At 40.4% G+C, this 16,181-nt stretch overlaps 1 protein-coding gene across 17 annotated transcripts in view; it reads right to left on the reverse strand.

Annotated features, from left to right (window-relative positions):
- Window positions 1-16,181, reverse strand: part of MAGI1 (membrane associated guanylate kinase, WW and PDZ domain containing 1) — a 614,474-nt gene that overhangs the window by 103,199 nt on the left and 495,094 nt on the right. For all 17 annotated transcript variants that reach the window (XM_037040898.1, XM_037040888.1, XM_037040886.1 and 14 more), the window contains 2 exons: window positions 7,445-7,651; window positions 2,823-3,024 (listed from right to left, as the gene is read on the reverse strand). In XM_037040898.1, the coding sequence (XP_036896793.1) occupies window positions 2,823-3,024; window positions 7,445-7,651 (409 nt within the window). The remainder of the gene's footprint in view (window positions 1-2,822; window positions 3,025-7,444; window positions 7,652-16,181) is intronic.

Consider the following 16,181-nt stretch of genomic DNA (forward strand, 5'->3'; position numbering starts at 1 on the left):
CCCAGCATGACTGGGAGGGTAGTAGTGCCTCATTATTGCTCCCAACTTGGTTCCGCTGACTCTGTGGGATGGGGGCCTCTTACCACTGGATGATGGTAAAAGTACTGTCTCTCCACCAGACCTCCTCTGGAAACCACCTGATAGGGAAGAGGAGGCTGCCTCATTACTTCTAGGTCAGGGTGAGGGTCCACGCTTTCCCCCACATGGCCTCCACTGTGTCCAGACAGGGAGACTGAGGTTGTCTATTAATGTTTGGCTACAAGCAATGTTATATTGCAGCTTTCTCTGTGCCATTTTGACACCACCGTGGCAGAGAAGTTTGGGCTCCTAGTTTCAGCCTATGGAGGGTAGGGTAGGGGACTAGGTCCCCACCTGACCTCTGCTGGCAGGCACAGGGCCACAGGTTTTTCTGTGTTGTTGGCTAGACTACAGTAGTTATTGAAGAAAAACTTTCCCTCTTGTGGGATGACCCTTTCCTGGTGCTTTGGTTAGAGAGAGCAGGCTTTTAGTGGGGCTTTTTTCCCCCAGTCTTCACTTGGTATTTCTGGGTTACTGGTTTCTTCAGGTCCAAGCTTGGGATACATGAGGTAAAAACTTCCTTTGTTCCCAAGCCTCCTAGCTAGTCTGCCTTTTCTTCCATTCCAAAGTATTCTTACATTTGTTTTCTATATTATGCCCATGCTTCATTTTTAGTATTCCTTCAAATTCCAGCATTTCCTAGATTCCTCATAAACTATAAATACCCACGGTCATACATAAAACCAGGTACATCTGAGTCTACACAAATTTAACTTTGCTATTCAAGGCAAGATATTCTAAAATGAAGCTCTTCAGAATGAAGGAAACCTGAAAACTCATTAATCAGGATATATAATTTAGGCTAAAATATAAATGGTGCATATCTAAAACTTAATATTTACAGATTTTGATAGCTTCTGACAAAATTCCATTGTTGTTGAAAGCCACAGTTTTGCATAATTTTTCTATTAACTATTAGGTAAATGTCTAATATTGTAGAAAACATTACCATCAGTAAAAAGCTAAACCAGGTTATAAAAATTAAGCATATTGCCCGGGCTGGTGTAGCTTAGTGGATTGAGTGCAGGCTGAGAATCAAAGAGTCGCTGGTTCGATTCCAGGTCAGAGCACATGCCTGGGTTGTGGGCCAGGTCCCCAGTGGGGGTCACGTGAGAGGCAACCACACACTGATGTTTCTCTTCCTCTCTTTCTCCCTCCCTTCCCCTCTTTCTTAAAAAAAAAAAGAATTAAATTAAAAAATCTTTTTTACATAAAGTAAGCATATTACTGCAGTCTCCTAAAAGTTACCCAGTGTTGGGTGTTCACTAAATATCTTCACCAAGCATCAAAATAACCAATTCACTTTTTTCAAATTTATGAAGTCAAACATTAGCAAAAATTACTGGTACATTCTTTTCCAAGGATATGAGTTTCACATATTACTCTGTATCAGGAATTCCTGTTGTATTTCCCCTTGCTCCACACAATTTTTCCTACTAATAGATGTAATTTCAAAAGTAATTTATTGCAAAAGTTAAGCACAAAATCCTAAGCTTACAGTTGAAATCCATTTTTATAACAAGATTTAAAATTCTCAGTAATAACCAAAGGATGATGATGGGAATGGTAACTGTGACAATAATGCTCACTCATTAGTATTAGCTCAAGTATTTTATAGCCAGTATCTCATCAACTTCTCATGACAATCTGACAAGGACGGAATGATTCATAATATTCACATCTTTTACGGATACAGATGGATACGGCAAATTGAGATACGAAGAGGTAAACTCAAGTTTCCAAGGTTACACAACTAGTAAGGGAAACAACATGACTTTCTAGGCATGCTCTTCACCACTGCATCTCGGGCTCCAAGGAAAGGACCACGTCTTCCACGCCTGTCACTAACACGCATGTGTCACTAACATGAAGGCAGAAGTGTGGACTGACTGCCCCTCCTTCAGGATGGACGATAACACAAGAGCTCTAGTTCACTTACCTCAAATTTCCTGGGTTGGCTCTAAAAGAGGGTGTTCTGAGAGCCAAGCCTTTCCTTCACTCTTACTTCTTTAAGAAAATTATACTGTCTTATCATCATGATTTTTCTAATTGTAAAATATATGGTCAAATATACAGGGTCCAGCAGAAGAAATACCTGCTTGAGTGTGGTTGGTAGGGTAATAATATGGGTGTCATAATTTATCGTTTTAATTTGAACTTTTCACCTAAAATGTCATATGCTGTGCTTGAATGTGATATCATGTTATAGAATGACAGTTATGATTTTGTAATAAAAGATTTCATAATAAAACAGGGGCATTATTTTTGCCAGACCCTGTATATTTGAATGGGAACATATACTTAAGTTACCCAGAAATGTATTATATGGTTAGAAAATAAATTCCTTAAATTCCTTATGCAAATTCAAGTACTAAGATACTTCCAGAATTTGACTATACATAGAGCAGTATCTATTGATACATATTCACAGAAACAAATGGCTAATGGTTAAATATGCTCTTTATATATTAGACCATGATTTATATATACACCATAATTTAGTTTTCTAACCTTTAGGTATATTATCAACCTTATGTTTCCTCAAGCCAATCAGGCTCAATGACTAGGATGATATGCTAATTGCCTTTTTTTGTGTGCAAAGCTTGTTATATTGCATAAAAGAATGCAACCAGCCTGTGATCCATCCTTTCAGATTAAATCTATATCTGTAGTTGGTAGAGAGAGGGAAGGAAGGGGAATAAAAGAAAGGGAGAGATTCAGGTAGAAATAATGGTATACATTACTCTATAAAATAGACTTCTCCATTTTCGGTATAGGCCATCTCCCAGTTTTCAGGTAGAGGACCTAAATTATCCTCTGCAGAAAGAGGTAGGTATTGTGGGAACTTCTGAGAAGGGTCCGTGATGGGAGCAGCGATGATGCTACTATTCACAGGTGGCAGCGTTGATTCTTGGAGAGGGCGCTCTTCCTGATCACCAGAATCGGCTAGTTCGTCATGGGGGGAGAGAGGAAAAACAAATCATCAATTATACCCCAACCTGGGGCCTTACCCCAAACACTGTGAGCATTTAAAAGCCCTCATCCTTTCCTACTTTCTGACCATTGACTATATTGTTTTATTTAGATAAGGGTTTCTAAATATAAAACATAAAAATGATGGACCAAATATATTTTACCTAAAAATAAATAAGAGAAAAGCAAGTTTAAATAACGCATTGTTCACCATCTTGGCCATGTCAAAGAAGACACATCATGACTAAAGACAAACCCTTAAACTAGAAGGTCATCAAAACGCAGACTCAGATGCACGCTCATTCTGGAGGCACCATTTGGCTTCACGACTCAGAGGACCTTTTGAATGCAAGAACGAAGTCCATGATGAAAACACAAGTATTGCCCATTTCATATAAGTTATTTAAAGCATTTTTGGTAGATAGTAGCAAAGATCAAAGACTCACAAATCAAGCTGGAAAGCACATAAAATTCAGAGGTTAGAGACAGCTACACCAGTGAGTCACAGAGTATATTTTGCAAAAGTGAGGAGAATGGTCCTGTGAAAACCAAGGCAGTTACTCCAGAACAGTATTATGTGGGTGGATGAATTTAACTTGGGTTTTAAAAGAAGGCTCTAAGTATGAGTTTGCTTGCCTTCTTATCACTAGAAACACCAAGAGGTGATGTCACCAAAGCATCCACAAACTGTGGCAATGTTGACATTAATGTTGAGTTTTTATAAAGGCCAATGATATTAAATGTCAGCCTCCAGGGGGATTGAAAACATAAAATCAGAAGTAGTTTCTTTCTCTCTCCCCTAGTGATTATCCTATAGACTTGCTGATTTCCTGAATGCAAACTGAGGAATAACGAAGGGCTGTAAATGGAATCTTTCTCTAATCAGTAGCTCTCCATGACAAATATGAGAACAAGGGTAAACAAAAGTTGGATGGAGGATGTCAAGCCCATGAAACAGCCACTGCCACCCAAACCACAAAACCTTTGAGGAGGCTGGCTGTGGTCTTTCCTTACTCTGCATCTGTTCTCTCCTCTGGTACCACCACTCAGATCCCCCTTTAAAACCATTCCCTCTACTCTAGACCCAGGTGGGGACTGCCTTAAATGCACTCCTAGCTTATGTGGTGGGCCCAAGACACACTCCTATCACTCTTGTCTTTGTGACTGGATCAGGTGCATGACCCAAGGCAAACCAATAAATGCCAGGCATGGAAGTTTTGCTCTTATCAAGGTGGCCTCTTGAGGCCGAAGTTATCATGTTGATAGGTTCGTGTACCGTAGGTGCTGGTAACCCTCTTGACACAGTTTGTGAAGACCTGCCTGAGACACAAGCCTACATAAAGGAAAGCAGAGATGAAAGATACAGAAAATCACCTAATACCATGATGGAGCCTGTGAAATCAGGGCTACCCACGGTCCCCTAAATGCCCATTGCTACTTAAACTAATTTGAGTTGGTTTTATAATTTATATCCAGGAGTGTAGATTTAAAAAAACAATAAGTTTGAAGAAAAAGGGGAAATTAAGCCAAGTGAGAAGAAACATTTTGAAATTACTAATCAGTAAAAAATAAATTCATAACTTGGGAAGAATGAGCAGATTCTTCCTTACTTCTCTAGAAGCCAACACATATTCATTGCTAGCGTATCTTTGGAAGGTACATAAGAATCACCAGGAGACACATTAACATGCAAGACCTCATTATGCTATTGTAACTCTATGCTCGAAATGGCTGGTAGATTGCCACTGAAAGTGGTGCAGAGTGCAAATGCTTTGACACAGTTTGATGCACATATCACTGACTGGGCAGTATCAATTATTTGAAAGAATTTATGAATTAGTGTATCACAGTTTACCACCTGTCACTGGTTGTAGTTTGGTAAGCGAGGGGGCATTCATTCAACATATTCCTTACATCACACATGGCAAACACAAGGCCCACGGGCCAAATCTGGCCCTCCATCTTGTTTTATCTGGCCTGGCACCTTGTTTCTACCTGGCAGCAGTGCTGAACTCTATATTAACTGTTAAGGAGTAGTTATGTTTATATAGTTCTGAAACTACATTTGGCCTTTGACAACAACCTTGAGGCTTATATGGCCCCCAGTGAAAATGAGTTTGACACCCCTGCCTTATAGCAACACATTCCTTACACACTGAGGATGTCTCACCACACACACACACACACACACACACACACACACACACACACATCTATATATATATCTATACCGAGAGAGACAGAGAGACAGAGACAGAGACAGAGACAGTTAGTTCTCTGTGCACCCTATCGGTTTTCTTGCTGTTAAGACAGGCACCCAAAAGTCTGCCAAGTGCCACTTTTTGGTGCAGAAACTAACGATCAGACTGACTTTAGCAAAGATGATCTGGGCCCAGAAGTTTTTCTTTGATGCCAGGATTTCAAGTGGAAATTTTATGGCAACAGATTTTTTGAGGCATGACATCTAGAGATAAGAGATTTTACTTGTTAGAAATAGGAAAAGCATCAAGACCTACAGTCAAAAACCCTTATGTGCTTTCTATCAAGACATATGCCTAATAAATGAAGGACAAATAAAGACACACGCTTCCTAGGGACCATTCACCTGACTTGGCAGAACTATCTCACTGCACGTTACTCCAAAGGTCTTCTGCTTCTGTCCCCACATCTGTGTTTTGAATTATATCATAATTCATTATTCTTATTTGTTGAAGGATTAAGACATTAAAATTTTCACTATTTTTAAAAGAAATATTGACTTTTCAAAATAATTTGTTCTTGCATCAATGAGGGCTACTAAGTATAAATGGATAAAATATTTATTTTAAAGTGGATGAAATCACCTGATTTCAATAGACAAATATAAAAGATGGCAAATTTCTTCTAGCTATTGTAACTATAGGTTAGCCGCTGGCCTAACCGATTCTAATTGGGAAAATAAAAATTTTCATGGACTCAAATTCTGAGAGCTAGAAAGGAAGCACACAGACATGATTTAATCCTAGGTAGTCATTTTAGCAATAAGGGAAGTAGATACTGTCATGTTTAGGAACCAAGCAGGGACACCAATCCAGGTCTCCTCCTTCTTTTTCTAATGCTTCTTGCAGAGGGCTTGGGCTACTGTTATAACAATAAAGCCATCAAAAGTGTTTTTACATGTTGAAGAATTTTAGGTTTTTGAGCTTAAAGAATGAGAAAACCTCAGAGAGGCCTATACAGGCTGCAGAAAACATTCAAATAACACAAACTTCCCTAAATATCCTATCAGAGTTGGTAGTACAAAGAAGAAAATACAGAATTTAAGTAATTCCCCTTTATTGGGGTTAAGTTTAACCAAATAATGACTGAATATGGTGAAGTCAGAAGAGGCCACTATGAGAGAGGAAGATTTCAAACACTGAAAATGGATACCTCCTTGAGAACTATAACCCTAAAATATTAAAGAAAATATTTAAGAAAAATAGAAGAAACAATACATTGGTCTAAGTAATAAAACTGTAGAAACTCACATATCTTGCAGTTGTTACATTCTGAGTTACTATATAAGGTCAAACCCCCACGTAGTAGAAAATATTTTCAATTATGGTCACTGCGCCAACTCAGGGAACACATATCACGCCTCTGTGAATGGTCCCTCCTGGAAATACGCAAGACCCAACCTATACAGTCCTACCCAGAGAGGCCTTTCTTTGAAGATCCCTCCATAAAATACACATACCTAAGTGTGGGGGTAGAAAGCCCTGAATATATGTAAATAGATAATGCAATGAGTAATATATGCTATATAATATAGAATGCATGTGTAAGATATAATCACCTATTTCTTATCTTCCACCTTCTAGGGCACATAGTAAAATTCACCTGTGTTAATAGAACAAGTGATATATTTTCACTGTATCTCTACTTACAAAGGTATGATGTAAAAGGATAATGTTAGCCTTCCATAAAAAATCAATTGTTATTAAACTGTTAAACAAATTCTCGTATGTCTCTTTATAAGCAATCAGCCATAATTATAGCACAGTGTCAAGGCCAGGAAATAAATGAACAAAATACAAATATGCATATATATGTGCATATTTATATATATAATATATACATTGTATAATATATATAATTTTAAAGAGACAGAAACAGTATGATTATTCTCAACACCCTTCTACAGATATTTCTCTTAGGCCCCCTTAAGACATTTGGGTGAAGTTAAAATAGTCTTGTGAAGAAGCTTGAAAAACAGACCAGAGAAAAGACCACCTCTTCCAACATTATGTGGTCAGAGTTTGAATTTGGTGACCCTCCAAATTCTCTTTCAGGAAATAATAATTCTTCACAAAAAGCCTCCCACTGCCCATTTTCCCCGAGTCCGCTGACACAAGTGTCATCTGGTCTTTACCTGTAAAGCTACTGTTCATTTCAGGAATGTCATCCTCCTCCTCATTCTCCGCATGGACTATGCCAGCATTTTGCATATCATTGTAGGACTTGGTTCGCTTTGGGGTCGACTGCTTGGAGCCAGACTGAAGGCTTTGCAAGGCATCCGTTGTGATCACTTTCCCGCTGACTGGCTGGCTAGGAGGTTTGGGTGTCCCATAATAGTTTCCTAGGTGACAGAAAGACACATTTGCATGTTTCAGAAAGAATACTTTGGTTTTTTTTCCCAGGACTTTACATCCAAACCTCTTGGCACATTTAAAAAATATGTATTTAAACTGAAAAAAACAAACAAACTATATTTCATTTTTGAAATGGGTTGGAAACGATGTCTGCCCTACCCAGCCAGACAAGACGATTTCAGAAGCTAGAAGGAAAGCTGCATTGTTTTCATGCAAAGAACTCACTAGGGTTCAAAACGAAGGAGGCTGCACTGAATAGCACACTTCACCCTCATTACATTTGAATTCGGTTGGTCACCTTTTTACATACATATGCACTGGCCAAAAGCTGAATCCCATTCAGAATGAGCCTCACAGAAAATAAAAAATTCATTACTGCCTGTGCCTTTACAGGCCAACCGAGTAGAGGTCATCTAGCCTTAATAAGGGGGCTCCTCGAGAGGGAACCGGGGCAATATTTAAAAAGGACAGTGACCACCACAGGGCGCCTCTTTAACAGAATGGCAGGCTTGACTCCGAGGGCCATTCGACCTTGCCAAGTTTAAACAGAAAACTGTGTCAACAGTGGCACTCCTTACGGGTCACTCTTTTAGTAATTACCCTTCTTCTTTCAGCCACTTTTCCCAGACATTGGTTCAGCTCTAAACAGAATGTGCTTCTGAGCAGTACATGGGTGGTTTCAGCATTTTAAACAAGAGCGTATATTAACATGTACTAGAAAAAAATCTAACTAGTAAAGTATGATAGTAAAATAAAGTTCATTTTTAAATGTTAAGTGAAAAAAACAGTGTTTTTAAAAGTTGAGTTTTTTAACTTAAAGTTTAAAAAAGCAATTATATGGAATAAGAAACTAATCTCCTGAGTAAAACATAGCAATGATTATGAGGCACTTCCTTTTGAAAATTTAAGTTAGAAAGTAAGCTTTTCCAAAGAACACTTTAATAGCAGATATTATGTTCAGATATGGACAAAATCGTAAAGGTGGCCAAAGTTTTAAAAATACAGCTTATTCCCTGACTAGATGATAAAAAAACATCGACATTAGAACACCATTGATTCATTCACCATCTCATGTCTTTTAGAATAAGCCCAAGATAATAAATCACATTGAGCCCTTCAATAAATCCTAAACCAGTGCTGTTATTCTGTGCTTAGTAAAATAGAATTGTTACTGGTGGACAGCTGGTCAAAAACCAGGTAGTCTCCCTGCAGCCAACTTGATGGTAGGGGAAGGTTCTTACACTGCGCCTGGGAAAAGCCCTTCCTCCCTGCCCCTTCCAGGGCCAGACTGGAGACAGGACTAGAGGAAGGCAGGCACATGCACCACAGAAGTCAAAATAGCAGCAGGGGGAGGTGCTACACCAAAGAGGCCTGTCAGTCTAGTCTGGGGAAAGAAGGAATTGGATGGGAGGTGTACCCACCCTAAGCATATGAAAGTATGGGAAGTTGATTGGTCATTTTGAGAAGCCACCTGGTGGATCCCACACCTAAGTTAATATAATTCCAGGAAATGAAACTCTCTTGCTCATCACTCTTACTTGTGATCTGGACTTGCACAGAGGACTTGTCTGTTCTCTCCATGGGCCACATGGTCCATGGCCTCCGGGAGGGAACCTGACTCTCTTTCCCTCTTGCCCACCCGGGACACACTAGCCTGTGTGTGTGTGTGACCTTGCGGCCTTGGCAGCCCAATCGCCCATGGCCATGCAAGCTCCACGTGAAGCCTCCAGGAGGGAGACGGAAATGAAAAGCAGCTGGGAGCAAGCTGGGCCACCTTTAACAGCTTGCTGCAGGCTCTTCAGGACTGGACTTTAAATTGAAGCAGGAACTCTGGACACTGGATTCTGTCTTGGTTTTGTGGAGGACATGAGCTACGAGACAAGTGTCCATCATTATCCAAGATCATGTTGTACCTGAGTCAAACTTCTTTACTCTCTCACTAGTATCGGCCTCATGAATTTGCCTTTTGATGGCGGCAGACAGCTTAACCTCCCTTTTTTTTTCCAGTAACAGAATTTGTAAATCATAAGAAACCCTGTACATGCCCCCCGCCCCGATCTCCTCCCATTGTCTAACCTCTGTTAGTAACATAAAACATATATTTAAAAAACACATGTTCTATTACACAAGCATGAAGGGTAAGAAGACAGTGAGGTGTTGCTCTTCATGATACACAAGTGATGAGAACCTGCTTCCATCAAGTTGTATCTTTATAATTAAAAAGTTTAATTAGTATTATTTCTCTAAAATATTTTTGAATAACCAAATTTATGGATACACACACCTACTTTTTCACAGGATGTAATGCTGGTCAGTAGAGGAATGATGAACACTCAAATTAAAAGTGCAGTACGGTAAACGGCACCATGTTTGAATTTGAAGGGTACCAGACATCAACCTCATACACACTCTGGTGAGCAGGCACGGCAGTTCTTTCACAAAAGGCGATAGATGTATCAATCTCTTAAATTTCTTTCAGGCTTCCAACTCGAAAGGTACAGGGACTGAGCAGAACTAGCTTGAAGAATGGTACCCGATGCGTATTTTTAGGAACTAATGGGTGTGAGCAAGGAAGAAGGCACACATATGTCGGCCCAGACTCAGCTTGCACTTCTACAGAGGGGACACTGGAGGACGTCCCAGGCCTTTTCCATTAACAGGACACCTTTAGTGAGATTTAGGAAAGTAAAGCAGCTATTTTTTTAAAAAAATCTTTACAGTGAACAGAAAATTGAAAGAAAGCTTTACTGAATTTAATTCTAATTCCTTCCCACTATACCAAAACATCGTGCATATTTTTCATAAACAAGTTAAACTAAGGTGACATCTACACAAATAAGAGTCTTCCACTGAAAGATGTGACTGAAGTTTGAGTCCCTTAACTCATAATTTTATAATTATAATTTTACAATCATATGAATTTTCAGTGCCATTAAACTGAAGTAACACTCATAAAAATACTGTCATTTAGGCATCAATTAAAACTGAGAAACCCTTAGTTTATGACAGAAATAAATGTTTGGAAAATAAAAAAATTGTACCTAAATCTAACAAATATATGTGGATTTTCCTCAGTTCTCAAGTTCAGGGTTTTTCTTAAGTTAATACATGCTTAGCAGATTTCTGAGCACAGCTAAAAACACAAAAACACCCCCAAACAATCTACCTGTTCATAGTTGTTTCCTGTTTCTGGAAATTAGTTTAAGATTGACTGGAGACACATAAGGTGCGTTTCATTGGGTCGAAATTGCTGCTGCAGAAGACAAGCTGCCAACACCAGCAGTTTCACGTGGGTGAATCTAACAAAGGGGCCTCTGCAGTACTCAGAGAACTGCCACTGGCGCGGTCGTTCAAACGGCAGCCTCCCCACCGGCTCACTGGGGTGGCTCTGGGCACAGACAGTTCGCCATTCTGGGGAAACCTTGTTCTTTTCTGTAAAATTGGGATTCTAAGAGTACCTAGCTTCAACCTAGAATATCTGTTATGGGGATACAACAAGGTAGTCCATTTGAAGCTTCAGCCCAGGCTACAGCCACTAGGCTGAGGCTTGATAAAAGTTTATTAATGGTGATGGTGTAGGTTTCTAATTTTTAAAATGAAGCTTATTACACTTATTGGGAGGATTAATGAGACAATGTGTCTCAAGTGCCTGTCACCCAGTAGGCAAGTATTTTTCCTTGATACAAAGGAATGAGCAACAGAATCTACCAATAAGCAAATAACCTCGGGCAAGTTTTTCACACTCAATCTAATACTTTCTCTGTGAAATGGGAAATTTCTCTCTGAAACAGCACCAGCCCTAGCAACCTCACAGGATTATCATAAAGGTCAAATAATATAACTTCCTTGAAGGTGTCCTGTAAACTATACGCTGTGGCAAACCGAAGATGGTGCTGTCATTCAAATCGCTCCAGCATTTCTCACTTTCCATATCACTACAACCTTATAGAAAGGCTTCTACTTAGGGGTTTCTTGATCTGCAGTCAAATGCTCTATCTCTGAGCTATACCCCTCTACTTAGTGGTTTCTAATTGCAGAGTGTTTGACTTTCCTTTGCAGATGTGAAACTTCATATTTAAAAAAATAATTATGAATTAGTGGCTGAATTTATTATAAAAACTGAATGCTTCAGATTATGCAGTTTCTCCAAATTTGCCAGTTACCAGAGGTCTCCACTGCCTCAACCGCCCTATTATACCCTACTCACTCTCTCACTCTACCTGCTAAATCCCCACGCCCCCTTCCGCAGAATTTGAATTCACATCTCCTTCCTTCCACAAAACTCTTGACCTCATCAACAGTTTCCTGTCTGGTCATAAATAATCAGGTCAAGCCTAGCCAGGGCAGAAACATAATTTTTACAGAGCATGCACACGAGACTCAGTGTGAAGAATACATGGATCACTTAATGGTATTAAATAAAAATCATGTGAGGAATTATAAATGATTAAAAATTAATTTGGTTTGTCACTTGGCAGATTGTACAGTCTCTAGGAGACCTGAGCCAGATTTCCCCCAGTCTCCACATCAGCCAACACGCACCCCCAGAGGTGACTGGGCTCCCTCCCAAGTGGGAATGTGTGTGTCTCTCTTGCTATTTTCAGAACTGGCTCTACAATAAAACTCAACCACAACAGGGATGGCAGCTGGACAGAGGGGAAGGGCAAGGCACATTGTGCGGGAAGCCACTGATGGTCTTAATTACAGGCAGAAACTCTGGACACCACCAAGCCAAAGAAAACATTTTCTGATATGCATTTAAAAATTAATGGGGACTGCAAATCAATTCTTAGAGCTTGATAAAATATTTAAGGAGAACTGTGCCCTGAGTTTTAAGTGAGAATGAATCAAATCTACACCACCTCTTATTTTGTCCAAATTTAGGATTCACTCATTTATTTCCTTACAGAGAAGCTTTTTGTGCCAGACACTATGCTAGGCACCGGAAATAAATGTAAAAATAGGACTAAAACACTATCTTCACAATTGCTCTGCATGGTATACATCAGTTTTCTTGAGCTTTGTGCAAACAATAAAGTTATACATTAAATGATTTAGTAGGTCAGGGCGGGGCCTGAAATTCAGAGTTTATAGCAAGCACTCAGGTACGCTGATGCAGCTTGCCCATGGTCTACCCTTTGCGTAGTAAGGTAAACGAACAGGACATTGGATGAAGAACACTGAGACCCAAAGCAGCAGAAATGCCCTTCTTAGCTTCAAGCTAACTGGTCCACAGTAAACAGCACTCGGGCCCTTTGTTTATCAGTCCCAGGTAGGGAGAGGGAAAGAAACTTGTCTGTCTTATTATAGAAAAAGCTTTTAGAAATGAGAAGAATATGATGGTAATGATCACCAATAGCTGAGAATCTAGAGCATACATTTCTAATGGGGCAATGTCAGCCCCAAGGGGTGAAATACAGTTTTATTGGGTAGGGGGTTGGTGTACAGGTCCATGCGGAGGATGTAAAGACACAGACATCCAGCATGTCTGTTTCACCTTGGCCCAAGGATGTGCACACCTAAACTTCCTGGCTCTGCAGGCACCTTTCGTAATCATTCTCCACTGCTCCTTCTGCTCTAATCCCACAGGCTTTCCTTCAGCCCCACATGCAAGCTGTGCCCACCTCCCCTCACAGCTCTTGCACCTGCTCCTCTCTCTGGTTAGCACCCTTCCTCCTGCTTCTTTTCCCACTGTCACAAACTCATCCGCGGGGACTGCATCTGACCGCACACACTGGATCAGAACTGCTCTCAGAGGCTCTTGTGTGTCCTCAGGGAACTAGGCGCCTCTCCTTCCCAACTCCCTTTGCTGTAGTTATCAAACTGTTTGATTAATCAATGCCTGTCCTCACCTGTGGACTATGAAGTCCTTGAGGGCAGGGACGACATCTGCCACCGCATCCCCATGCCTAACACGGTGCCAGGTCACTCAGGAGTTCTTTGTAGCATGAGCAACTGAACACATGGAGACAGCACCCACAAATGACAGCCATGAGTTGCTATGCCGTGGATCTGGTTTTTAATAGCATGACTTAGAGTAGTTTCTTTTCAGTCCAATTATGTCAATCACCTCAGACTGGCATCACTTCCCATCACCCCTTGTTAACTCAACACTTGATGACATCGTTCACAAAATCCTTGTCACTTTCTTTTCGCTGTCCCTTTCCCACCTGCTCTGTCCCACAGAACTATGATTTGTGTGCACAGAAGGTCGATAAGCCAACATCCTATAATTAGATGTTTGTTCTTGCCAGAGTCATTTGGCTTTAAATATAAGACCAAAGAGGGCAATGTAAGTTAATAGTTTCGTTACCCTGAGCAGGTAAGGGACCTCCCTCTTCCCAGCCTCAGTTCCCCTGGTATAAAATAAACACAGGAATAGCACCCATCTAATAGGGTTTTTGTGAAGACTAAGTTAAGTGATATATATAAAGTACTCAGCAATGTGCTTGGGACAAGGTTAGCATGTAGCAAACCCCAGCAGTCTTAAATTGTACCCGATGTTGGAGGCAGATAAAAGCTTTACACTGTAGAAGAGGGTGTTGTTATCAAAACACATATTCAGAGAAAATTAACCAAAGTTACATGTATTATGTACCTACCAAATGCCACTAGCCTTATATCCACTTACTCTAATCTTCATTAACAATGCTACAGAAAAATGTCACGAGTATTTCTATTTTCATATAAAGAAACTGAAATTCATACAATGTGTAAGTGATGACTGGTATTTACACGCAGGTTTATGTGTCTTCAACATGGATGCTCTCAACTCCAAAAATCTTCTGGGCTCTCAGAATAAGGGAAGCAAGTGAAATGTCCCTGGCCCCAGGCCTCCTCCTCTTCTTATGCAGAGGAACAGCCAATAGCAACACAGATTCCCTCTGGTTATTTTCATTATCAACAGAGGCCATTCAATGGTGGAGTTTGCCAACAGCGCTTATTATAACAGAAGCTTCCAAGGCCTGCCAAAGAGCAGGACTCCAGCCCGTCTCACTTTCTTTAATGACAAACAAGAACTCTCTTCACCCCTTCTTTATCTGAGTCCCCCAAAAGTATGTCCACGCAGCTGCTTTTATGCAGACCTTCTAGGAAGCAAAACAATAACATTATTGAATACTGACATCCCCCTTCTAATTAGCATGCAGAAATATGCAACCCTTAATTTCAATTTGAAATGTCACACTGGCACTACACTTCCAAGCCCAGGGAAAAACCTCTGCAGTGCTCAGAGTGCATAATCAGCCTCTTCTACCCAGAAGTATTTGTAAAAACTGGCATGCTTGGAACCTCCCCCATGGAAGAGTCTGTCCCTTGTAAACTTTCTCCTGGAGAAGTCCCACAGGCTGGCTGAGGCAGCAACTTGTCTTGCTGAGAGAAAATGTCAAAAGGAAAAACAAAAAACTGAAAGCAAGGCACAACGGAGTTGCTGTAACTGATTTCCAGCACCATGTCAAATACATGAGTGCCACCATTAGGAAACTGGACCAAAGAGGAAAGACACTTTACTCCTGTCCTCTTTGCCTTGACTTGTCTTGATACTGATTCTGTCTAGTGACAGAAAGACAAGTTGGTTTCAGTTGCAGAGTGGAAATCAATTTTGAGCTCTTTGCCTTGTGAGGAGTGATAGTTGGGTTCCTTATATAACCAAAACCAGCCTCCTCTATTCTGTTGGGGTCTACATGATGGTCGGCATTATAGCTGGTGGGGTTGGACAGTTTCACCAAGGAGCCCCCTGCCCCCTACCACCATACCTAGCCTTCTCCAGTGTTTCACATTTTAGCAAATGGTAAGAGCATCTATCCAGTTATACACAGAAGAAACTAGGAGTCATCCTAGTCATCCTCGGAGGGTTATCATCACCTGCTTCTTTCCCCCCTTATTATGATAACCAATACTTTACCTAGTCCAGCTTTTCAATCACATAAGTATTCCTGTATTAGCTGACTCATTACCACCACCACAACCAATGTGATCCAAAACTCACTGCAGTTAGGGTTGCCAAACAAAATGCCAGATTGGGTCTTTTATATATTTATTTGCTACATCTAGCAACTCAACTCCAGCTCAACCATTAGAGCTCACCTCAAACATTACTTCTACAGGGGAAGCTTTTCCCAGATCCACAGAGATCAAATCTCTCCATCCCAGAGTCTCCTTTATAGTTCCTAACATTTACAATCGTCTCTTTATTTCTGTAATTATTTAAGTAATGCACTTCATGCACTAGACTTTAAGACCCAGAAGAAAAAAAAAGACCCAGAAGGACCATGATCATATCTGGCAGGGCATTCATCTTTAATGAATGAACAATTTGAAACAGAATCTATAAAATGCATGTCAATATTGAGGCAGCAGACACAGGAAATGTTCGCATTCAAGTCCTACCTGGGACATGACCTAGGTGACAAGCATCTGGCCAGGCTTTGTGCCCCAATTCCCTTCAGTGTCTTGACCAGGCTCTCTGGATCTTAGTTTTATAACCTGAGGAATAAACACTAACACATTTCTAGCTTT

This window comes from Sturnira hondurensis, unplaced genomic scaffold (assembly GCF_014824575.4).
Source record: "Sturnira hondurensis isolate 20B ecotype Veracruz unplaced genomic scaffold, ASM1482457v3 Scaffold0002840, whole genome shotgun sequence".
In the NCBI taxonomy this organism is placed as follows: domain Eukaryota; kingdom Metazoa; phylum Chordata; class Mammalia; order Chiroptera; family Phyllostomidae; genus Sturnira; species Sturnira hondurensis.